The 27,868-nt window shown below is 34.2% G+C and overlaps 1 protein-coding gene across 11 annotated transcripts in view; it reads left to right on the forward strand.

The window, feature by feature from the left end:
* The first annotated feature begins 432 nt into the window (after positions 1-432).
* Positions 433-27,868, forward strand: part of LOC133658855 (tropomyosin alpha-1 chain) — a 58,742-nt gene continuing 31,306 nt past the window's right edge. For 2 of the 11 annotated variants that reach the window (XM_062061323.1, XM_062061321.1), the window contains exons 1-3: positions 18,691-18,909; positions 25,433-25,566; positions 25,647-25,764. In XM_062061323.1, coding sequence (XP_061917307.1) covers positions 18,778-18,909; positions 25,433-25,566; positions 25,647-25,764 — 384 coding nt within the window. In that variant the 5' untranslated portion in view covers positions 18,691-18,777. Of the gene's footprint in view, positions 789-891; positions 1,018-1,166; positions 1,293-18,690; positions 18,910-25,432; positions 25,567-25,646; positions 25,765-27,868 lie in introns of those variants that run through there. The other 9 variants (XM_062061325.1, XM_062061324.1, XM_062061315.1 and 6 more) reach the window with 9 other exon arrangements.

Here is a 27,868-nt window from a genome sequence, read left to right on the forward strand (position 1 = left end):
CGATATTCCCCGCATCTACTTTGTTTTAGCTATCAAGAATATTTCAGTTGTTTTTAATCCTTCTTTGTGTGGACATTGTTGATCGTCATGTCATGTTCGGATGTACATTGTCTTTGCTCCACAGTAAGTCTTTGCTGTCGTCCAGCATTCTGTTGGTTACTCTGCCAACACTCAACAACAACACATCATTTGCAGACTATAATTACTGCTTTGCAAAAAATATTTTTAACCCAAATAGGTGAAATTAGATCATCTCCCTCGACACACCCGACTGTGTCTCACGGCACACTAGAGTGCCGCGGCACAGTGGTTGAAAAACACTGATTTGCACAAGGTGACAACTTCACTGGGTTTGGGGATGAGCAGCAAAGCCTGCATGCACATCCCATATAAAGGCCTCCTAAAGGCCAAGTGTGTTCCAGTAAGATTGGACGAATCACCACAAAGACCCTGAACAAGACGTTCTCCTCCCTCCCCAAAAAAAGTATTGGATGTCTGGCAGGAATCTGCGGGGCCCCCCCCTCCCTCTTCTAAGAACATATTTGTGAGGCCGCGCGGAGGCAGAGCCTGCACTCCGGCTTCACGTCCTCCCAGGAACACACGCCGCTCTCCAACGCTCTCTTTGTCCATTCGTCTTTTTTGGGGAGGGGAAACGCTCAGATCCGTAAGCAGCCATGGACGCCATCAAGAAGAAGATGCAGATGCTGAAGCTGGACAAGGAGAACGCCTTGGACCGAGCGGAGCAGGCCGAGTCGGACAAGAAGGCGGCGGAGGACCGAAGCAAACAGGTCAGACTTTGCCCTGAGAGCACATTTGGTTTCATGACGTTCATAACCTGCTTGTGTTTATGCACGCGCGTGTGTGTGTGTGTGTGTGTGTGTGTGCGTGTAGTTAGAGGACGAAATAAGAGAGTTGGAAAAGAAAATGCGTGTTACTGAGGACGAAAGAGATAAAGTGTTTGAGGAGTTCCAAACTGCTGAGGAGAAGCTGCTGACCGCTGAAGAAGTGGCCGCCAAGGTATCCGCCCTCACCTGTGTCGCCGCCGTTAACTTTCTCTTCTCTCTTCTCCTGTCCTGTCCTGTCCTGTCCTCTGTGTGTGTGTGTCTTCTGCCTGTGCACACACACACACACACACACACACACACACACACACACACACACCTCAGCTTGAGGACGACCTGCTGGCGCTGCAGAAGAAGCTGAAGGGGACGGAGGATGAGCTGGACAAGTACTCGGAGGCGCTTAAAGACGCCCAGGAGAAACTTGAACTGGCTGAGAAGAAAGCCATGGATGTGAGTAAAAAAAAAAATTTAAAAAAAAGACATACGCACGGACACTTTTTCCCTTTTTCCCTTTTTCCTTTCATCACTGCATGGTTCACCCTTATTTCCCGGCCTCGAAAGTGGACATTTTTCCTCAATGCCTACTCACTTTTGGAGCAAAAAAATGCCTTTAGATCAGGGGTGTCCAAACTTTTTCCTCTGAGGGCCACACACTGAAAAATCAAAGCAAGCGGGGGCCATTTATTTTAAAAACCAATACAATATATGTATAAAAAATAGAGATGTCCGATAATATCGGTCTGCCGATATTATCGGCCGATAAATGCGTTAAAATGTAATATCGGAAATTATCGGTATCGTTTTTTAAATTATCTGTATCGGTTTTGTTTTTTTTATTTTATTTTTAAATTAAATCCACATAAAAAACACAAGATACACTTACAATTAGTGCACCAACCCAAAAAACCTCCCTCCCCCATTTACACTTATTCACACAAAAGGGTTGTTTCTTTCTGTTATTAATATTCTGCTTCCTACATTATATATCAATATATATCAATACAGTCTGCAAGGGATACAGTCCGTAAGCACACATGATTGTGCGTGCTGCTGCTCCACTAATAGTACTAACCTTTAACAGTTCATTTTACAAATTTTCATTAATTACTAGTTTCTATGTGACTGTTTTTATATTGTTTTACTTTCTTTTTTATTCAAGAAAATGTTTTTAATTTATTTATCTTATTTTATTTTATTCATTTTTTTAAAAAGTACCTTATCTTCACCATACCTGGTTGTCCAAATTAGGCATAATAATGTGTTAATTCCACGACTGTATATATCGGTTGATATCGGTATCGGTTGATATCGTATCGGTAATTAAAGAGTTGGACAATATCGGCATATCGGATATCGGCAAAAAGCCATTATCGGACATCCCTAATAAAAAATATACTCAGGCTTGATCCGGGGGACCCCAAAGGGTTTTGGTCAAAAAAATATTAAAAATGTGTCATTATTCAGTATTATTATTTTTATTATTATTCAAGTTTTAAATCTCTAGATCAGGGGTCACCAACGCAGTGCCCGCAGGCACCAGGTAGCCCGTAAGGACCAGATGAGTAGCCCGCTGGCCTGTTCTAAAAATAGCTCAAATAGCAGCACTTACCAGTGAGCTGCCTCTATTTTTTAAATTGTATTTATTTACTAGCAAGCTGGTCTCGCTTTGCCCGACATTTTTAATTCTAAGAGAGACAAAACTCAAATAGAATTTGAAAATCCAAGAAAATATTTTAAAGACTTGGTCTTCACTTGTTAAAATAAATTCATACATTTTTTTACTTTGCTTCTTATAACTTTTAGAAAGACAATTTTAGAGAAAAAATACAACCTTAAAAATGATTTTAGGATTTTTAAACACATATACCTTTTCACTAGGGATGTCCGATAATGGCTTTTTGCCGATATCCGATATGCCGATATTGTCCAACTCTTTAATGACCGATACCGATATCAACCGATATCGATATCAACCGATATATGCAGTCGTGGAATTAACACATTATTATGCCTAATTTGGACAACCAGGTATGGTGAAGATAAGGTACTTTTTAAAAAAATGAATCAAATAAAATAAGATAAATAAATTAAAAACATTTTCTTGAATAAAAAAGGAAGTAAAACAATATAAAAACAGTTACATAGAAACTGGTAATTAATGAAAATTTGTAAAATTAGGTGTTAAAGGTTAGTATTATTAGTGGACCAGCAGCACGCACAATCATGTGTGCTTACGGACTGTATCCCTTGCAGACTGTAAGTGTCTGACACAAGAGCGTAAATTAGCATGGTCATCTGTGACTAAGCTGCCAAAGATCTTGTGTTTTTTATGTGGATTTAATTAAAACAAAAAAAACAAAAACGATACTGATAATAAAAAAAAACGATACCGATCATTTCCGATATTACATTTTAACGCATTTATCGGACATCTCTACTTTTTACCCTTAAATTCCTTCCTCTTCTTTCCTGACAATTTAAATCAATGTTCAAGTAAATTTATTGTTTTTATTGTAAAGAATAATAAATACATTTTAATTTAATTCTTCATTTTAGCTTCTGTTTTTTCGTCGAAGAATATTTGTGAAATATTTCTTCAAACATATGATTAAAATTCCAAAAAATTATTCTAGAAAATCTGTAGAATCAAATTTGAATCTTATTTCAAAGTCTTTTGAATTTCTTTTAAAATGTTTGTTCTGGAAAATCTAGAAGAAATAATGATCTTTGTTAGAAATATAGCTTGGTCCAATTTGTTATATATTCTAACAAAGTGTAGATTGGATTCTAACCTATTTAAAACATGTCATCAAAATTCTAAAATTAATCTTAATCAGGAAAAATGACTAATGATGTTCCATAAATTCATTTTTTTAATTTTTTCAAAAAGATTCGAATTAGCTAGTTTTTCTCTTCTTTTTTTCGGTTGAATTTTAAATTTTAAAGAGTCGAAATTGAAGATAAACTATGTTTCAAAATTGAATTGTCATTTTTTTACGTGTTTTCTCCTCTTTTAAAGCGTTCAATTAAGTGTAAATATCATTAATTATTAATAATAACATAGAGTTAAAGGTAAATTGAGCAAATTGGCTATTTCTGGCAATTTATTTAAGTGTGTATCAACCTGGTAGCCCTTCGCATACCCAAGAAGTAGCTCTTGGTTTCAAAAAGGTTGGTGACCCCTGCTCTAGATCAACATTAGGTCTATCTGTCAATATAACGTTTTTAAAGATTTAAGTTGTATGCTCTTTTTGTCAAAGAAAACCATGTTTTTTTATGGAAAAAACACAAAATATGCAATATTTTCACCCAATAAAATTTTAAGTGGATTATTTAAGATTATATAATAATTGGAGCCTTAAAAAGGTCAACAACTCATAACACCATTGATTTTAATTCATTATTATTTTTTGAGCAATGACACTTAAAAACAAATCACACTAAAATTATTGGGGATCCAAAAGTGTTACAAAATAAATCATACATTTTTTTACTGTTTACATTTAACACAATAGTCTCGAGATCAACTTCAGAGCTATCCGTCAATTATAAGTTTTATTGTTGTTTATGTTTTTTGTTTGTTCGTTTCAGGCCCTTCTTTAAAAAAAACAGCTCAGTTTTTTACATGGCAAACACAAAATATGCAACATTTGCCCCAAAAAATATCTCAAAGTGGAATATTTAATGTGAAGTAAATGGAGCCTTGGATAGGTCAATAATTCATAATGACATTGATTTTGATTCACTATTATTTTCTAAAGAAAAAAAACAGCCTGCATGGCAGCTTTGTGTGATTAGAGACAACATTGCAACATTTTCTTGTTACATTTCACCTGTTTGCTCTTTAAATACCACTTTTTATGTTTTTAATTTTTTCCAACTGTATTTTTAAAATGTGCCGTGGGGCCGTTAAAAAATGACCCGCGGGCCGCAAATGGCCCCCGGGCCGCACTTTGGACACCCCTGCCTTAGAGCACTGGTGTCAAACTCAAGCCTGCAAATAATATGTATAAAAAAAAATACTGTAATTTTCCTTACTAAATGTATTCTTTCTTTCTAATTTGGGAGAAAATACTCCATGTAATCGCAAATTGTTAACTTAAATATTGTCTAATTATGCAAAAATATGTGATCAAACATTCAAACCTTTTTTTTATATATATATATGTATATATATAAATAAATACTAATAATAATTATTTCAAAGCAAATTATCCATCAAATTGTGCAATGTAAAAGTAGCAATAGGTTCAATAAAATTGTGAAATTTACTGTGGTTTTTACAGCATTTTTCTCTAAATGATTTTTAAAAAAAACAGTACTTTTTTACTGTAATAAACTGTGGTGTCGTTTTGGTATTTACAGTAATACACCCAAAAATCTACACTTGTTGATTTGCGGCAAAAAAACAAACAAACAAACTGGCAGCTCAGGTGCCAAAATTTTACTGTAAAATTGCTTCTTTTTTTTTATTAACAGTAAAAAAAACAAATGTAAATTTTACAGTAAAATTCTGGAAACTGAGCTGCCTTTTTTTTTTTTTTTTTTTACCATAAAAACATCAGTACTGTACTGCAACTTACCATATATATTTTTTTTACATTTTAGTTTAAAAAAAATCTACTAGTAAAATGCATAAAAAATAGTGTAATAATAGTATTCACAGTTAGAAGTGGCCCGCCACCTCATTTTATTTGGCCCTCGAAAGCCTGGAAATAATGTGTATCAAAAAAATACTGTAATTTTCCTTACTAAATGTATACTTTCTTTCTAATTTGGGAGAAAATACTTCATGTAATCGCAAATTGTTAACTTAAATATTGTCTAATTATGCAAAAATATGTGATCAAACATTCAAACCATTTTTTTTATATATATATAAATAAATACTAATAATTATTATTTCAATGCAAGTTATCCATCAAATTGTGCAATGTAAAAGTAGCAATAGGTTCAATAAAATTGTGAAATTTACTGTGGTTTTTACAGCATTTTTCTCTAAATGATAAAAAAAAAAAAAAACAGTACTTTTTTACTGTAATAAACTGTGGTGTCGTTTTGGCATTTACAGTAATACACCCAAAAATCTACACTTGTTGATTCGCGGCAAAAAAAACAAATAAACAAACTGGCAGCTCAGGTGCCAAAATTTTACTGTAAAATTGCTTTTTTTTTTATTTACAGTAAAAAACAAATGTAAATTTTACAGTAAAATTCTGGCAACTGAGCTGCCTTTTTTTTTTTTTTTTTTTACCATAAAAACATCAGTACTGTACTGCAACTTACCATATATATTTTTTTTACATTTTAGTTTAAAAAAAATCTTCTAGTAAAATGCATAAAAAATAGTGTAATAATAGTATTCACTGTTAGAAGTGGCCCGCCACTTCATTTTATTTGGCCCTCGAAAGCCTGGAAATAATATGTATCAAAAAAATACTGTAATTTTCCTTACTAAATGTATTCTTTCTTTCTAATTTGGGAGAAAATACTCCATGTAATCGCAAATTGTTAACTTAAATATTGTCTAATTATGCAAAAATATGTGATTAAACATTCAAATCATTTTTTTTATATATATATAAATAAATACTAATAATTATTATTTCAAAGCAAATTATCCATCAAATTGTGCAATGTAAAAGTAGCAATAGGTTCAATAAAATTGTGAAATTTACTGTGGTTTTTACAGCATTTTTCTCTAAATGATAAAAAAAAAAAAAACAGTACTTTTTTACTGTAATAAACTGTGGTGTCGTTTTGGCATTTACAGTAATACACCCAAAAATCTACACTTGTTGATTTGCGGCAAAAAAAAAAAAAACTGGCAGCTCAGGCGCCAAAATGTTACTGAAAAATTGCTTTTTTTTATTAACAGTAAAAAACAAATGTAAATTTTACAGTAAAATTCTGGCAACTGAGCTGCCTTTTTTTTTTTTTTTACCATAAAAACATCAGTACTGTACTGCAACTTACCATATATATTTTTTTTACATTTTAGTTAAGAAAAAATCTACTAGTAAAATGCATAAAAAATAGTGTAATAATAGTATTCACTGTTAGAAGTGGCCCTCTGGGGCCAAACATAACTGCGATGTGGCCCTCAGTGAAAACCACTTTGACACCTCTGCCTTAGAGTCTAATAAATCCATCCCGTTTCCTCACAAAAAAATCGTTTTTGAAGGTCGCCATAATGTTATTTATCATTACGTCGATCGCAAGCTACCACAGCGTGGTTTTTCAACCACTAGTGTGCCGTGAGATACAGTCTGGTGTGTCGTGGGAGATTATCTAATCTCACCTATTTGGGTTAAAAATATTTTTTGCAAAGCAGTAATTATAGTCTGCAAATGATGTGTTGTTGTTGAGTGTCGGTGTTGTCTAGAGCTCGGCAGAGTAACCGTGTAATACTCTTACGTATCAGTAGGTGTGTCAGAGTTTGTTGGTGACGAACCCCTAAAATACAGAGAAGGCGGCAGGCATTGTGCGAGAAAACATGATTTAATTAAACTCTATAACCAAAAACAAACAAAAGGGTACAAACAAAAGGCGCGCACAAGGCGGAGAACAGAAACTAGCACAAAAGCTAAACTATGGACAAGAAACAAAAACACTTACTGTGACACGAATAAACAAAACTCACGTGGCAAGAAACGAGCAGGATGAACTATGACAGGAACAGCGTGGACAGAAGTAGACAGAGCTACAATGACAAGTATCAATGACAATAATCCAGCAGTGACTGGAGGGCAGGGCAGGTATAAATAGCAGCGGGCTGATTGGCACCGGGTGTGGCCCGGTGCCAATCAGCCACAGCTGAGGGGACAGCGCTCAGAGAGACAAACAGGAAACTGGACCAAAATAAGAGTGCTGACAGGAAATAAAACAAACAGAGAAAAAACTAAAACTTGACCAAACTGTCAGGGACAACCCTGACAAGGTGGCAGCAGGTAGATAATTGCTTTGTAGATGTCGGAAACAGCGGAAGGTAGCGTGCAGGTAAAAAAGTGTCTCATGCTTAAACCAAAAAAAAAAAAAGGTGAGTGCCTCTAAGAAAAGGCATTGAAGCTTAGAGAAGGCTATGCAGAACAAAACTAAAACTGAACTGGCTACAAAGTAAACAAAAAGAGAATGCTGGACGACAGCAAAGACTTACTGTGGAGCAAAGACAATGTACATCCGGACATGACATGACAATCGACAATGTCCCCACAAAGAAGGATAAAAACAACTGAAATATTCTTGATTGCGAAAACAAAGTAGATGCGGGGAATATCGCTCAAAGGACGACATGAAACTGCTACAGGAAAATACCCCAAAAAAGAGAAAAAGCCACCAAAATAGGAGCGCAAGACAAGAACTAAAACACTACACACAAGAAAACAGAAAACAACTCCAAATAAGTCAGGGTGTGATGTAGTTTAGTTATGTAATTTCACCTGTTTGGGTTAAAAATATTTTTTGCAAAGCAGTAATTATAGTCTGCAAATTATTTGTTGTTGTTGTTGAGTGTCGGTGCTGTCTAGAGCTGGGCAGGGTAACCGTGTAATACTCTTCCATATCAGTAGGTGGCAGCAGGTAGCTAATTGCTTTGTAGATGTCGGAAACAGCGGGAGGCAGTGTGCAGGTAAAAAATGTATCTAATGCTTAAACCAAAAATAAACAAAAGGTGAGTGCCCCTAAGAAAAGGCATTGAGGCTTAAGGAAGGCTATGCAGAACAAAACTAAAACTGAACCGGCTACAAAGTAAACAGAAATAGAATGCTGGACGACAGCAAAGACTTACTGCGGAGCAAAGACAATGTACATAAATGATAAATGGGTTATACTTGTATATCGCTTTTCTACCTTCTGGGCACTCAAAGCGCTTTGACACGATTTCCACATTCACCCATTCACACATTCACACACCTATTCACACACCTATTCACACACACATTCACACACACATTCACACACTTATGGCGGGAGCTGCCTTACAAGGCCCTAACCAGCACCCATCAGGAGCAAGGGTGAAGTGTCTTGCTCAAGGACACGACGGACGTGACTGGGTTGGTAGAAGGTGGGGATCGAACCAGGAACCCTCAGGTTGCTGGCACGGCCACTCTCCCGACCGCGCCACGCCATTTTATGAACAATAATAGAATATATGATATATGTAGCAATGTGTCAAGTTCTGTAAATAGTCCAGATTTGGAGCACAAGTTCATAGTTTTCAACGCTTTTTGGAAATAGTCCTCAAAATGTGCGATCATCAATCTTCACTATGACCTCACTTTCATCACTTGATTGACATTCACGCCATCCGAGGGTCTTGTGGCTGCTGCCAGATCATGATTAAGAAAAAATGACCGACAGGAAGGCGAGAAAGAGTTTCCTATTTCAACCGCCAAAAGCCTAAAGACTGACCGCACAGTTCCTGTCTTCACAATAAAAGCGCTGCTCCGTGCTGCCTGCGCTGACAAAATAAGAGTCTACGAAAGCTGGCTTTTGATTGATTGATTGAAACTTTTATTATTAGATTGCACAGTACGGTACATATATCATAAAACATGAACACATTAAAATGTTATTTATCATAAAACATGAACACATTACAATGTTATTTATCATAAAACATGAACACATTACTATGTTATTTATAATAAAACATGAACACATTACAATGTTATTTATCATAAAACATGAACACATTACAATGTTATTTATCATAAAACATGAACACATTACAATATTATTTATAATAAAACATGAACACATTACAATGTTATTCATCATAAAACATGAACACATTACAATGTTATTTATCATAAAACATGAACACATTACAATTATATTATAATAAAACATGAACACATTACAATGTTATTCATCATAAAACATGAACACATTACAATATTATTTATAATAAAACATGAATATATTACAATGTTATTTATCATAAAACATGAACACATTACAATGTTATTTATAATAAAACATGAATATATTACAATGTTATTCATCATAAAACATGAATACATTACAATGTTATTTATCATAAAACATGAACACATTACAATGTTATTTATCATAAAACATGAACACATTACAATGTTATTTATCATAAAACATGAATACATTACAATGTTATTTATCATAAAACATGAATACATTACACTGTTATTTATCATAAAACATGAACACATTACAATGTTATTTATAATAAAACATGAATATATTACAATGTTATTCATCATAAAACATGAATACATTACAATGTTATTTATCATAAAACATGAACACATTACAATGTTATTTATCATAAAACATGAACACATTACAATTATATTTATAATAAAACATGAACACATTACAATGTTATTCATCATAAAACATGAACACATTACAATATTATTTATAATAAAACATGAATATATTACAATGTTATTTATCATAAAACATGAACACATTACAATGTTATTTATCATAAAACATGAACACATTACAATTATATTTATAATAAAACATGAACACATTACAATGTTATTCATCATAAAACATGAACACATTACAATATTATTTATAATAAAACATGAATATATTACAATGTTATTTATCATAAAACATGAACACATTACAATGTTATTTATCATAAAACATGAACACATTACAATGTTATTTATCATAAAACATGAATACATTACAATGTTATTTATCATAAAACATGAATACATTACACTGTTATTTATCATAAAACATGAACACATTACAATGTTATTTATAATAAAACATGAATATATTACAATGTTATTTATAATAAAACATGAACACATTACAATGTTATTCATCATAAAACATGAACACATTACAATATTATTTATAATAAAACATGAATATATTACAATGTTATTTATCATAAAACATGAACACATTATAATGTTATTTATAATAAAACATGAATATATTACAATGTTATTCATCATAAAACATGAATACATTACAATGTTATTTATCATAAAACATGAACACATTACAATGTTATTTATCATAAAACATGAATACATTACACTGTTATTTATCAGAAAACATGAACACATTACAATGTTATTTATAATAAAACATGAATATATTACAATGTTATTCATCATAAAACATGAATACATTACAATGTTATTTATCATAAAACATGAACACATTACAATGTTATTTATCATAAAACATGAACACATTACAATTATATTTATAATAAAACATGAACACATTACAATGTTATTCATCATAAAACATGAATATATTACAATATTATTTATAATAAAACATGAATATATTACAATGTTATTTATCATAAAACATGAATACATTAAAATGTTATTTATAATAAAACATGAATATATTACAATTATATTTATCATAAAACATGAACACATTACAATGTCATTTATCATAAAACATGAATACATTACAATGTTATTTATCATAAAACATGAACACATTACAATGTTATTTATCACAAAACATGAACACATTACAATGTTATTTATCATAAAACATGAATACATTACACTGTTATTTATCATAAAACATGAATACATTACAATGTTATTTATCATAAAACATAAATACTTTACAATTATATTTATCATAAAACATGAACACATTAAAATGTTATTTATCATAAAACATGAACACTTAACAATTATATTTATCATAAAACATGAACACATTACAATGTTATTCATCATAAAACATGAACACATTACAATGTTATTTATAATAAAACATGAACACAATACAATGTTATTCATCATAAAACATGAACACATTACAATGTTATTTATCATAAAACATGAACACATTACAATATTATTTATAATAAAACATGAACACATTACTATGTTATTTATAATAAAACATGAACACATTACAATGTTATTCATCATAAAACATGAACACATTAAAATGTTATTTATCATAAAACATGAACACATTAAAATGTTATTTATCATAAAACATGAACACATTACAATGTTATTTATCATAAAACATGAACACATTAAAATGTTATTTATCATAAAACATGAACACATTACAATGTTATTTACCATAAAACATGAACACATTACAATGTTATTTACCATAAAACATGAACACATTACAATGTTATTTATCATAAAACATGAACACATTAAAATGTTATTTATAATAAAACATGAATACATTACAATGTTATTTATCATAAAACATGAACACATTAAAATGTTATTTATAATAAAACATGAATACATTACAATGTTATTCATCATAAAACATGAATACATTACAATATTATTTATAATAAAACATGAACACATTACAATGTTATTCATCATAAAACATGAACACATTACAATGTTATTTATCATCAAACATAAATACTTTACAATTATATTTATCATAAAACATGAACACATTACAATGTTATTTATAATAAAACATGAATACATTACAATGTTATTTATCATAAAACATGAACACATTAAAATGTTATTTGTAATAAAACATGAATACATTAAAATGTTATTTATAATAAAACATGAATACATTACAATGTTATTTATCATAAAACATGAACACATTACAATGTTATTCATCATAAAACATGAACACATTACAATATTATTTATAATAAAACATGAACACATTACAATGTTATTTATCATAAAACATGAATACATTACAATGTTATTTACCATAAAACATGAACACATTACAATGTTATTTATCATAAAACATGAATACATTACAATGTTATTTATCATAAAACATGAACACATTACAATGTTATTTACCATAAAACATGAACACATTACAATGTTATTTACCATAAAACATGAACACATTACAATGTTATTTATCATACTTTCTGTGCACCATTCAATCCTTCCCTCTCTCGGTCGTGTCAGTGCAAAAAGAGCCATCTATTTCCAATATGGACACACGACAGCGAGCAGTAATATAATATTTTGCACACTAGTCCTCTGAGTTTTTACACGTCCGTGTCTGACTGCTGAAGGAATTGTTGTTCCTTCAGCTCCGAGTGGGAGCGTGCAGGATATATATAGTCTGCTTCTTTATATGGTCAACTTTCAGCTGCTTGCTTAGCAAAAGAGGGGGAAAAAAAACACACGCTGTTCCTCCTCGTGTCCTCACACCAAATATAGCTAGAAGTGGAAAATATGTCATATGTGGAAAGAAATGCAACCCGTGCAGATGTACGGGCTGGACAATTACCTCGCTGCGGTCATTTAGTTTATGGTAGGTCAAAGGTCACGCCTCGCTTGAGACTAAATCTTTATATAAAAAATTTTTGTCACGTTAAACATGTAAAATACTTATAATAGTAAAAATACAATATGATTGTACATAACTTTTTTACTCCTAGATGTTATAGAAAAATGTTTGGCTTTTTAAAAATGTATCTTTTATATCATAGGTGTCAAAGTCAAGGTCCGGGGGCCACATTTGGCCCCTTACGTCATCTTACAAATCTGGAAAAATTTGTGTCCATTTTTTTTTTTTTTTTTGACTAAATGCATTTGTTCTTTCAATTTTGACAGAACTTTATTATTATCTGATCATGTCAAATATTGTATTATTATCACAATAATATAATTATCAAAAAATAAGTTTTTTCAATAACTAATTAAATATCTGATTGTCACCTTTACTGATGATTTTAGTTTATTAGTTTAGTTTAGGGATGTCCGATAATGGCTTTTTGCCGATATCCGATATCCCGATATTGTCCGACTCTTTAATTACCGATACCGATATCGACCGATACCGATATCAACCGATATATGCAGTCGTGGAATTAACACATTATTAGGCCTAATTTGGACAACCAGGTATGGTGAAGATAAGGTACTTTTTTTAAAAATTAGTAAAATAAGATAAATAAATTAAAAACATTTTCTTGAATAAAAAAGAAAGTACAACAATATAAAAACAGTTACATAGAAACTAGTAATGAATGAAAATGAGTAAAATTAACTGTTAAAGGTTAGTACTATTAGTGGAGCAGCAGCACGCACAATCATGTGTGCTTACGGACTGTATCCCTTGCAGACTGTATTGATATATATTGATATATAATGTAGGAAGCAGAATATTAATAACAGAAAGAAACAACCCTTTTGTGTGAATGAGTGTAAATGGGGGGAGGGAGGTTTTTTGGCTTGGTGCACTAATTGTAAGTGTATCTTGTGTTTTTTATGTGGATTTAATAAAAAAAAAAAAAAAATAAAAAAAAACGATACCGATAATAAAAAACCGATACCGATAATTTCCGATATTACATTTTAACGCATATATCGGCAGGCCGATATTATCATATCGGAAATTATCGGTATCGGGTTTTTTTATTATCAGTATCGGGTTTTTTTTGTTGTTTTTTATTAAATCCACATAAAAAACACAAGATACACTTACAATTAGTGCACCAAGCCAAAAAACCTCCCTCCCCCATTTACACTCATTCACACACAAGGGTTGTTTCTTTCTGTTATTAATATTCTGCTTCCTACATTATATATCAATATATATCAATACAGTCTGCAAGGGATACAGTCCGTAAGCACACATGATTGTGCGTGCTGCTGCTCCACTAATAGTACTAACCTTTAACAGCTAATGTTACTAATTTTCATTAATTACTAGTTTCTATGTAACTGTTTTTATATTGTTTTACTTTCTTTTTTATTCAAGAAAATGTTTTTAATTTATTTATCTTATTTTATTTGATTCATTTTTTTAATAAGTACCTTATCTTCACCATACCTGGTTGTCCAAATTAGGCATAATAATGTGTTAATTCCACGACTATATATATCGGTTGATATCGGTATCGATAATTAAAGAGTTGGACAATATCGGCATATCGGATATCGGCAAAAAGCCATTATCGGATATCCCTAGTAAAAAGGTATATGTGTTTAAAAATCCTAAAATCATTTTTAAGGTTGTATTTTCTCTAGTTTAGTTTATTATTATTTCTTTGGTCAGTGGTCAACAAAATAAACAAACAGTTCTACATAAACAAACAGTTAAACATTCATAAACTGCAAATGTTGCAGACCGAAAGGGTTTAGGCTGAAGTTGAACACTAAAATAATCCAACACGCTTGTTTGTTTGTGTAAAACTGTTTGTTTATTTTGTTGACCACTGACCGAAGAAATAATAATAAACTAATTTTAAAGCAAGTTATCCACCAATCTGCGCATTTAAAAAAAACAATAATCAGATGCATAAGCAAGCGTGCAATAATTAGAGGTGATTATGCATTTACATAAGTGCTGTCAGGTGATGTATTTTTTTTTAATTTGATGCATCACACTTGAATTTCGATTAGTCATGATTAAAAACAGGTTATTAACTGCATGCCTAATTTAAATACATTTTATTTCTTAAAAACAAATACTTTTACATTAAATTATACTGTAAAATAATGTGTATGGCATTTTTCTGTAAGAGTTAATTGTAGTTAGTATTTTTATTCAAAATTTTTCCTCATTTATTTTCCTAAACAAATGACAGTTTTGAGTTTTTCACAAACTAAATTGTTTTGCTCCAGATGGATATATTTATTTTATTTTTAGTCAACCAGATTATGTTTAAAATATTAATACTATATTTGTTATTTGGTTTTCAAAAACAATTGTATATTTATGTAAACTGGTTTCACATTTTTTCAGTGTTTTTTATTATATTTGCTAAATCCCCTATTGACACATGTGTGCTGCTCATATCTGGCCAGCAGAGGGAGCTGTGGGCTAGTTAATACCTAATGTAAACATTTAAAAGTTATGGTGTGAATTAACTCTCAGTAAAATACACGGAGAAGGGCTAGGATTAAATATAAACTTAGCCTCTTTCTACTCCTTTTCAGATATGTTGGAATAAAAATATATAAATGTATGTCTACAAATGTGGCTAGCACATATTTAACAAATGTGTCATTTAATTCTGTTTTAATTTGTTAAAAACTAATATTTTTACATTAAATTATACTGTAAAATAATGTATATAATATTGTTCTGCAAGTGTTAGTTGTTGTTGTTGTTTTTTTATTCAAAATGTTTTCACATTTATTTTCCTAAATTAATGACCGTTTTGAGTTTTTCACTAACTTGTCACCAAAACATTTTTTTTTACTGCGGATGGACATATTTATTGATAAAATTTTTAGTCAACATCAAATAGGAACCCAAATTATGCTTAAAATATTATTACTATTTATTTAAAAATAAATTTCAAAAACAATTTTAGATTTATGTGAACTGGTTTCACATTTTTTCAGTGTTTTTTTTAAATTATATTTGCTAAATCCCCTATTGACACATGTGTACTGCTCACATCTGGCCAGCAGAGGGAGCTGTGGGCTAGTTAATATCTAATGTAAACATTTAAAAGTTATGGTGTGAATTAACTCTCAGTAAAATACACGGAGAAGGGCTAGGATTAAATATAAACTTTGCCTCTTTCTACTCCTTTTCATATATGTTGGAATAAAAATATATAAATGTATGTCTACAAATGTGGCTAGCACATATTTAACAAATGTGTCATTTAATTCTGTTTTAATTTGTTAAAAACCAATATTTTTACATTAAATTATACTGTAAAAGAATGTATATAATATTGTTCTGCAAGTGTTAGTTGTTGTTGGTTTTTTTTTATTCAAAATGTTTTCACATTTATTTTCCTAAATTAATGACCGTTTTGAGTTTTTCACTAACTTGTCACCAAAACATTTTTTTTTACTGCGGATGGACATATTTATTGATAAAATTTTTAGTCAACATCAAATAGGAACCCAAATTATGCTTAAAATATTATTACTATTTATTTAATTTTTTTTTTCAAAAACAATTTTAGATTTATGTGAACTGGTTTCACATTTTTTCAGTGTTTTTTTTTTAAATTATATTTGCTAAATCCCCTATTGACACATGTGTACTGCTCACATCTGGCCAGCAGAGGGAGATGTGGGCTAGTTAATACCTAATGTAGACATTTAAAAGTTATGGTGTGAATTACCTCTCAGTAAAATACACGGAGAAGGGCTAGGATTAAATATAAACTTTGCCTCTTTCTACTCCTTTTCATATATGTTGGAATAAAAATATGTAAATGTATGTCTACAAATGTGGCTAGCACTTATTTAACAAATGTGTCATTTAATTCTGTTTTAATTTGTTAAAAACTAATATTTTTACATTAAATTATACTGTAAAATAATGTATTTAATATTGTTCTGCAAGTGTTAGTTGTTGTTGGGGTTTTTTTATTCAAAATGTTTCCACATTTATTTTCCTAAATTAATGACCGTTTTGAGTTTTTCACTAACATGTCACCAAAAATATTTTTTTTGCTGCGGATGGACATATTTATCAATAACATTTTTAGTCAACATCAAATAGGAACCCATATTATGATTAAAATATTATTATTATATTTTTGTTATTTTTTATTTTTATGTAAACTGGAATGTGCAAATGTCACCACATGTTTCTTAATGTAACTTGTTAAACATGTCTGACTGAAACAAATAAATAATAACTACATATGGAAGCGGTCACAACCATTACAAAAACAAAATATTTAATGTTAATTTTATTCAAGAAAATATATTTTTTTATTTTCACATGAATGAAATTTGTCAGATTAATAAAAATATATAAGTGGCTAGCACATTTTTTAACAAATTTGTCATTGAATTCTGTTTTAATTTGTTAAAAACTAATAATTTTACATTAAATTATACTGTAAAATAATGTATACAATATTGTTCTGTAAGGGTTAATTGTTGTTAGTATTTTTATTCAAAATGTTTTCACATTTATTTTCCTAAAAGACAGTTTTTCACTAATTTGTCACCAAAAAAATTTTTTTGCTCCAGATGGACATATTTATTTTATCTTTAGTCAACCAGATTATGCTTAAAATATTAATACTATATTTTTATTTGGTTTTTCTAAAACAATTTTAGATTTATGTGAACTGGTTTCACATTTTTTCAGTGTTTTTTTTTTTATATATTTGCTAAATCCCCTATTGACACATGTGTACTGCTCACATCTGGCCAGCAGAGGAAACTGTGGGCTAAATAATCCCTGTGCTTCGTTGAGTTAATTCCTGCACATTGAATTAAATTATACTGTAAAATAATGTATATAATATTGTTCTGTAAGGGGGTTAGTTGTTGTTAGTTTTTTTTATTGTAAAATGTTTCCACATTTATTTTTGTAAATAAATGACAGTTAATTAATTAATTTTCACTAATTTGTCACCAACATTTTTTTTTGTTGCTCCGGATGGACATAGTTATCGATTACATTTTTAGTCAACATGAAACAGGAACCCCGTTTATGCTTAAAATATTAATACTATATTTTTTTTTTTCAAAAACAATTTTAGATTTATTTAAAACTGGTTTCACATTTTTTCAGTGTTTTTTGTTATATTTGCTAAATCCCCTATTGACACATGTGTACTGCTCCCATCTGGCCAGCAGAGGGAGCTGCGGGCTAGTTGATCGCCGTGCTCCGTTGAGTTAATTCCTGCACATTGAGGACGCGCGTACGTCATTTAAGACTCATTCTCGCGGTATCGCCTTTTTAAAATCGACTTTCTATTCCTTTAATGACCCATGTGACACATTATTTTAAATTGTTGATGCTTTCATCGGTGTAAACGCGTTGATTTATCAAGAAGAACTACTTCCTGGACAGCGTGGTGTCGTCCATAGATATGTCTATGGTGTCGTCAGTGTCCCCGCGATGACGTCATCCTGCTTCTTTGCATGATCTCGGAAGCTTCTTCGGGGATTTTTTTTTTTTTTTGTGGTTTCCAAGACGAAGAAGAAGAAGAAGTAGAAGTAGAAGAAGAAGAAGAAGAAGGAGAAGAAGAAGAATGGCAGGAGCGTCGCCGGTGGAGGCGGTGAGACGCAAAATCCGCTCTTTAAAGGAGCAGGCAGGCTGTGCGGACGACAGAGCAGAAAGATTCCAACTTGATTTGCGTGAGCAGCGCAAAGCCAGGGAGCAAGTAAGACCAAACAAATGCTGCTTCTTGTCGTGTTATTTCAAGTTGCTTTCGCGGCGAGATGGCGGCCTGACCCATGCGGGATGCTGCTGCTCGTTAACTTCACCTGCTGCGACTATCTAACTCACTCTTTTTCAACCGCGGCACCGTGGGAGATTGTGTACCTTCACTTATTTAGGTTAAAAATCCATCCGTCCATCCATGTTCTTCCGCTTATCCGAGGTGGGGTCGCGGGGGCAGCAGCCTAAGTAGAAAAGCCCAGACTTCCCTCTCCCCAGCCACTTTGTCCAGCTCCTCCCGGAGGGATCCCGAGGCGTTCCCGGGCCAGCAGGGAGACATAGTCTTCCCCAATGTGTCCTGGGTCTTCCCCGTGGCCTCCTGCCGGTCGGACGTGCCCTAAACACCTCCCTAGGGAGGCGTTCGGGTGGCATCCTGAGCAGATGCCCAAACCACCTCATCTGGCTCCTCTCCATGTAGAGGAGCAGCGGCTTTACTTTGAGCTCCTCCCGGATGACAGAGCTCCTCACCCTATCTCTAAGGGAGAGACCCGCCACCCGGCGGAGGAAACTCATTTAGGCCGCTTGTACCCGTGATCTTGTCCTTTCGGTCATAACCCAAAGCTCATGACCTTAAGTGAGGATGGGAACGTAGATCGACCGGTAAATTGAGAGCTTTGCCTTCCGGCTCAGCTCCTTTTTCACCACGTCGGCTCGATACAGCGTCCGCATTACCGATCCGCCTGTCGATCTCACGATCCACTCTTCCCTCACTCGTGACCAAGACTCCGAGGTACTTGAACTCCTCCACTTGGGGCAAGATCTCCTCCCCAACTTGGAGATGGCATGAACCATGGACTCGGACTTGGAGGTTCTGATTCTCATCCTAGTCGCTTCACACTCTGCTGCGAACTGACCCAGTTAGAGCTGAAGATCCTGGCCAGTTAATTATAGTCTGAAAATAATGTGTTGTTGTTGAGTGTAACCGTGTAATACTCTTCCATATCAGTAGGTGGCAGCCGGTAGCTAATTGCTTTGTAGATGTCGGAAACAGCGGGAGGCAGGGTGCAGGTAAAAATGTATCGGATGCTTAAACCAAAAATAAACAAAAGTTGGGTGCCCTTAAGAAAAGGCATTGAAGCTTAGGGAAGGCTGTGCAGAACAAAACTAAAACTGAACTGGCTACAAAGTACAGAATGCTGGACGACAGCAAAGACTTACTGTGAAGCAAAGACAATGTACATCCGAACATGACATGACAATCGACAATGTCCCCACAAAGAAGGATAAAAACAACTGAAATATTCTTGATTGCTCAAACAAAGTAGATGCGGGGAATATCGCTCAAAGGAAGACATGAAACTGCTACAGGAAAATACCCAAAAAAGAGAAAAAGTCACCAAAATAGGAGCGCAAGACAAGAACTAAAACACTACACACAGGAAAACAGCAAAAAACTCCAAATAAGTCAGGGCGTGATGTAATTTAGTTATGTAATTTCACCTAATTGGTTTAAAAATATTTTTTGCTAACCAGTAATTATAGTCTGCAAATGATGTGTTGTTGTTGAGTGTCGGTGCTGTCTAGAGCTGGGCAGAGTAACCGTGTAATACTCTTCCATATCAGTAGGTGGCAGCAGGTAGCTAATTGCTTTGTAGATGTCGGAAACAGCGGGAGGCAGTGTGCAGGTGAAAAGGTGTCTAATGCTTAAACCAAAAATAGACAAAAGGTGAGTGCCCCTAAGAAAAGGCATTGAAGCTTAGGGAAGGCTATGCAGAACGAAACTAAAAACGAACTGGCTACAAAGTAAACAAAATCAGAATGCTGGACGACAGCAAAGACTTACTGTGGAGCAAAGACGGCGTCCACAATGTACATCCGAACATGACATGACAATCGACAATGTCCCCACAAAGAACTGAAATAGTCTTGATTGCTAAAACAAAGTAGATGCGGGGAATATCGCTCAAAGGAAGACATGAAACTGCTACAGGAAAATACCAAAAAAAGAGAGAAAGCCACCAAAATAGGAGCGCAAGACAAGAAGTAAAACACTACACACAGGAAAACAGCAAAAAGTCCAAATAAGTCAGGGTGTGATGTGACAGGTGGTGACAGTACACCTACTTTGAGACAAGAGCTATAGTGATGCATGCTTGGTTATGCTTTAAAGTCATATCCAACAATTGCGAAAAATACTTTTTACTGTCAACTGAGTTTCATTTTTTAATGATGTCTGCTGGTGGTGTGCCTCTGCATTTTTTCAACGCAAAAAATGTGCCTTGGCTCCAAAAAGGTTGAAAAACCCTGACCTACGTCACTGATGATGCCTGATCAAACATCTCTGCAGCAGCAGAAGTGACTTTTACTATTATTATAATTACTACTACTGTGAGTCATCGCAACCAGGAAACTGAAACTATATTTCAGGTGACAGCTTTCCTGCCATGCCCTTATATGGTCGCTTTCCCCTCCTTGCAGTAGAAGAGTAAATCCTTCAATCAGGGCTTACAGTGTGTGAGGTCATGTCAGGCTCAGTCCAATATCGCCTTATCTCCTGTGTGCACTTGCAGTTCGACCTATACCGTCCTCTGGTCTTGGAACTTCCTGCTTCTGGACTTTGTGCAATGCAGCTGGGATAGGCTCCAGCGATCCCAAAATATATTTGGGAATGTCCGGCGGGCCAGATTGAAAAGCTTAAAGGGCCGCACGTGGCCCCCGGGGCCTTAATTTGCCCAGGTGGGAGCACACATGCTGCCTGTCAAAGTCATCAACAATATGTTGCCCTAATTTTTGGGCCCAAGTTGCATGTCAAAAAGCAGAACCCACTCAGGAAGTGGACAAGTATTTGCCCATAGCTCGCTCACACCTCGGAGAATGTAACCGTTTATCGCCGTTAATCGTTTCCGGTGAATCATTCAAATATGTTCATAGCTCATGCATAAAAAAACAGTTTATGGCCTTCTAAATAAGTTTTTTCAACATAGAGCCCCCTCAACATGAAATAACACCGCTTAGCCAAGAGCTGGGCAAATATTTTGACTCGGGAGCCACTTTGAGAGAGAAAAAATGTGTCTGGGGGCCCAATGTGTATGTGTGTATACATGATATATACACATTTAGCTGTACAAATCTGCTGTACAGTATGTGTTTGGCTCCCTTTTTTCCAGGAACACTAATACCAAAAGTCACAAAGTCTGATAGAATTCTAAAAATTTTATGACAGACCACCTCAAAAAACGGAATGGAATTTTACAGTTTTTTACTGAATGGCACACCCAAAATGTACACCTCTAAAGGCTTAGTGGCCACATGCGTGGACAGCATCTTTTAGCTCTTATTTCCAAAATGGTGTACACTACTGAATTGGGGTCTTATGGCCACGTATGTGGACACTTATACTGCCATCTGGTGGTGTCAGAAGAGTGTAACATACAATGGAATTTGGGGGGGAAAAAAGTGTAAAAATAAGTATTAGCATGTCACTAAACATGAAGTACACGTTTGTGTACTTATAGACCAGGGGTCACCAACCTTTTTGAAAGCAAGAGCTACTTCTTGGGTAGTGATTAATGCGAAGGGCTACCAGTTTGATACACACTTAAATAAATTGCCAGAAATAGCCAATTTGCTCAATTTACCTTTAACTCTGTTATTATTAATAATTAATGATATTTACACTTAATTGAACGGTTTAAAAGAGGAGAAAATACGAAAAAAAGGACAATTAAATTTTGAAACATGGTTTATCTTCAATTTCGACTATAAAATTCAAAATTCAACCGAAAAAAAGAAGAGAAAAACTAGCTAATTCGAATGTTTTTGAAAAAATTAAAAAAATAATTTATGGAACATCATTAGTATTTTTTCCTGATTAAGATTAATTTTAGAATTTTGATGACATGTTTTAAATAGGTTAAAATCCAATCTACACTTTGTTAGATTATATAACAAATTGGACCAAGCTATATTTCTAACAAAGACAAATCATTATTTCTTCTAGATTTTCCGGAACAAAAATTTTAAAAGAAATTCAAAAGACTTTGAAATAAGATTTAAATTTGATTCTACAGATTTTCTAGATTGCCAGAATAATTTTTTTGAATTTTAATCATAGTAAGTTTGAAGAAATATTTCACAAATATTCTTCGTCGAAAAAACAGAAGCTAAAATGAAGAATTAAATCAAAATACATGTATTATTCTTTACAATAAAAAAAATAAATTTACTTGAACATTGATTTAAATTGTCAGGAAAGAAGAGGAAGGAATTTAAAAGGTAAAAAGGTATATGTGTTTAAAAATCCTATAATCATTTTTAAAGTTGTATTTTTTTCTCTAAAATTGTCTTTCTGAAAGTTATAAGAAGCAAAGTAAAAAAAATAATGAATTTATTTAAACAAGTGAAGACCAAGTCTTTAAAATATTTTCTTGGATTTTCAAATTCTATTTGAGTTTTGTCTCTCTTAGAATTAAAATGTCGGGCAAAGCGAGACCAGCTTGCTAGTAAATAAATAACATTTAAAAAATAGAGGCAGCTCACTGGTAAGTGCTGCTATTTGAGCTATTTTTAGAACAGGCCAGCGGGCGACTCATCTGGTCCTTACGGGCTACCTGGTGCCCGCGGGCACCACGTTGGTGACCCCTGTTATAGACTAAGTACATCATATCAAAAGATGATTCTTAGTTTTTATTCTAATTAGGGTCCAATAAACCCAAATAGCTAAGAGAAATTTAAAAAAAAGCATGTAAACAAACAGCTTGGGCCTTAAGAGGTTAAAATAAATAAAGTGGGATTTACAATATTAACTATGAGTAATAAAACACTGAATATCAAAAAAATATTTTTTGCAAAGCAGTAATTATAGTCTGCAAATGATGTGTTGTTGTTGAGTGTCGGTGCTGTCTAGAGCTGGGCAGAGTAACCGTGTAATACTCTTCCATATCAGTAGGTGGCAGCAGGTAGCTAATTGCTTTGTAGGTGTCGGAAACAGCGGGAGGCAGTGTGCAGGTAAAAAGGTATCTAATGCTTAAACCAAAAATAAACAAAAGGTGAGTGCCTCTAAGAAAAGGCATTGAAGCTTGCCGAACAAAACTAAAACTGAACTGGCTGCAAAGTAAACAAAAATAGAATGCTGGACGACAGCAAAGACTTACTGTGGAGCAAAGACAATGTACATCCGAACATGACATGACAATCGACAATGTCCCCACAAAGAAGGATAAAAACAACTGAAATATTCTTGATTGCTAAAACAAAGTAAATGCGGGAAATATCGCTCAAAGGAAGACATGAAACTGCTACAGGAAAATACCAAAACAAGAGAAAAAGCCACCAAAATAGAAGCGCAAGACAAGAACTAAAACACTACACACAGGAAAACAGCAAAAAACTCCAAATAAGTCAGGACGTGATGTAAATTAGTTATGTAATTTCACCTAATTGGTTTAAAAATATTTTTTGCTAACCAGTAATTATAGTCTGCAAATGATGTGTTGTTGTTGAGTGTCGGTGCTGTCTAGAGCTGGGCAGAGTAACCGTGTAATACTCTTCCATATCAGTAGGTGGCAGCAGGTAGCTAATTGCTTTGTAGATGTCGGAAACAGCGGGAGGTAGTGTGCAGGTAAAAAGGTGTCTAATGCTTAAACCAAAATAAACAAAAGGTGAGTGCCCCTAAGAAAAGGCATTGAAGCTTAGGGAAGGCTATGCAGAACGAAACTAAAACTGAACTGGCTACAAAGTAAACAAAAACAGAATGCTGGACAACAGCAAAGATTTACTGTGGAGCAAAGACGGCGTCCACAATGTACGTCCGAACATGACATGACAATCAACAATGTCCCCACAAAGAAGGATAAAAACAACTGAAATGTTCTTGATTGCTAAAACAAAGTAGATGCGGGGAATATCGCATGAAACTGCTAGAGGAAAATACCAAAATAAGAGAAAAAGCCACCAAAATAGGAGCGCAAGACAAGAAGTAAAACACTACACACAGGAAAACAGCAAAAAAGTCCAAATAAGTCAGGGTGTGATGTGACAGGTGGTGACAGTACACCTACTTTGAGACAAGAGCTACAGTGATGCATGCTGGGTTATGCTTTAAAGTCATATCCAACAATTACTGTCAACTGAGTTTCGTTTTTTAATGATGTCTGCACATTTTTTCAACGCAAAAAATGTGCCTTGGCTCCAAAAAGATTGAATAACAGTGACTTCGCCAACATAGTAATGCTCTCTGCAGCTGAGCCAATCAGGGGCCAAGATACTGAACAGCGCGATGTAATCGGTGTGGTCCCTTCTAGTGGCCAATACTACTGGACTATTGACATTTTAGGTCATTTAGCCACTTTCAAGCTTGAAAATGCTTAATTTAGGACAAAAAGCTTGTAGAATATACTTTGTAAAATGTATTATCTTGCACCGCTGAAATTAGGTGTGCAATTTTCTTTATCTTCTCAAGCTTCCGCCGGAGTCTCACTGAACGCAGAGATCATTTTATATGAGACTTTTTGGAATTCTCTTCCCAGGCCGAGGGTGACGTCGCTTCCCTCAACAGACGCATCCAGCTGGTGGAGGAGGAGCTGGACCGTGCTCAGGAGCGTCTGGCAACCGCCCTGACCAAGCTGGAGGAGGCCGAGAAAGCCGCCGATGAGAGCGAGAGGTTGGGTCGCTCGACAAGAACTCGCGCTCTTTTGATTCTTCCAGGTGTTTTGTTGACCTGCTTTGCTGGTGTCTTGGCAGAGGCATGAAGGTCATCGAGAACAGGGCCATGAAGGATGAGGAGAAGATGGAGATCCAGGAGATCCAGCTGAAGGAGGCCAAGCATATTGCAGAGGAGGCTGACCGCAAATACGAGGAGGCGAGTTTTACTTCACTGATTTGTAGCATGCAAAGATTATAGTTTAGAAGCCGAAAGGTGTCCAAAAAAATAAGTAATAATTCATGGTTGGTTAAAGGCCTACTGAAAGCCACTACTAGCGACCACGCAGTCTGATAGTTTATGTATCAATGATGAAATCTTAACATTGCAACACATGCCAATACGGCCGGGTTAACTTATAAAGTGACATTTAAAACTTCCCGGGAAATATCCGGCTGAAACGTCGCGGTATGATGACGTATGCGCATGACGAAGTCACAGTAACGGAAGTTATGGTACCCCGTAGAATCCTATACAAAAAGCTCTGTTTTCATTTCATAATTCCACAGTATTCTGGACATCTTTTGCAATTTGTTTAATGAACAATGAAGGCTGCAAAGAAGACAGTTGTAGGTGGGATCGGTGTATTAGCAGCGGACTACAGCAACACAACCAGGAGGACTTTGTTGGAGCGCTAGCCGCGCTAGCCGCGCTAGCCGGCGACCTCACCTTGACTTCCTACGTCTCCGGGCCGCCAAACGCATCGGGTGAAGTCCTTCGTCCTTCTGCCGATCGCTGGAACGCAGGTGAGCACGGGTGTTGATGAGCAAATGAGGGCTGGCTGACGTAGGTGGAGAGCTAATGTTTTTAGCATAGCTCTGTGCAGTCCGGTTGCTAAGTTAGCTTCAATGGCGTCGTTAGCACAGCATTGTTAACCTTCGCCAGCCTGGAAAGCATTAACCGTGTATTTACATGTCCACGGTTTAATAGTATTGTTGATTTTCTATCTATCCTTCCAGTCAGGGGTTTATTTCTTTTGTTTCTATATGCAGTTAAAGCAAGATGCTATCACGTTAGCTCGTAGCTAAAGCATTTCGCCGATGTATTGTCGTGGAGATAAAAGGCACTGAATGTCCATTTCGCGTTCTCGACTCTCATTTTCAAGAGGATATAGTATCCGAGGTGGTTTAAAATACAAATCTGTGATCTACAATAGAAAAAGGAGAGTGTGGAATCCAATGAGCCAGCTTGTACCTAAGTTACGGTCAGAGCGAAAAAAGATACGTCCATCACTGCCTCTCAAGTCATTCACTGTAACGTTCCTCATCTACGAATCTTTCTTCCTCGCTCAAATTAATGGGGTAATCATCACTTTCTCGGTCCGAATCTCTCTCGCTCCATTGTAAACAACGGGGAATTGTGAAGAATACTAGCTCCTGTGACGTCACGCTACTTCCGGTACAGGCAAGGCTTTTTTTTATCAGCGAGCAAAAGTTGTGAACTTTATCGTCGATTTTCTCTACTAAATCCTTTCAGCAAAAATATGGCAATATCGCGAAATGATCAAGTATGACACATAGAATGGATCTGCTATTCCCGTTTAAATTTTAAAAAATCATTTCAGTAGGCCTTTAATAAAATGTTTTAGATCATTTGTAAATGGTAGTAAATGCTTTAAAAAGTGTTCCCCGCACTATATTTTTATGGACAATTAAAGGCCTACTGAAATGAATTTTTTTTATTTAAACGGGGATAGCAGATCTATTCTATGTGTCATACTTGATCATTTCGCGATATTGCCATATTTTTGCTGAAAGGATTTAGTAGAGAACAACGACGATAAAGATCGCAACTTTTGGTATCTGATAAAAAAAAAAGGCTTGCCCCTACCGGAAGTAGCGTGACGTAGTCTATTGAACATATCCGCAAAGTTCCCTATTGTTTACAATGATGGCCGCATGAAGTGAGAGAGATTCGGACCGAGAAAGCGACGATTTCCCCATTAATTTGAGCGAGGATGAAAGATTTGTGGATGAGGAAAGTGCAAGTGAAGGACTAGTGGGGAGTGGAAGCGATTCAGATAGGGAAGATGCTGTGAGAGCCGGGCGTGACCTGATATTCAGCTGGGAATGACTACAACAGTAAATAAACACAAGACATATATATACTCTATTAGCCACAACACAACCAGGCTTATATTTAATATGCCACAAATTAATCCCGCATAAAAACACCTAGATGTTTGTTATGCTAGCTCCTAGCTACTAGCTCGAGCTAGTTATAGCTCGAGCGGGTAATATGGACGGGATCCCGTGTATATATA

This window comes from Entelurus aequoreus, linkage group LG10, assembly GCF_033978785.1.
Source record: "Entelurus aequoreus isolate RoL-2023_Sb linkage group LG10, RoL_Eaeq_v1.1, whole genome shotgun sequence".
Lineage (NCBI taxonomy): Eukaryota > Metazoa > Chordata > Actinopteri > Syngnathiformes > Syngnathidae > Entelurus > Entelurus aequoreus.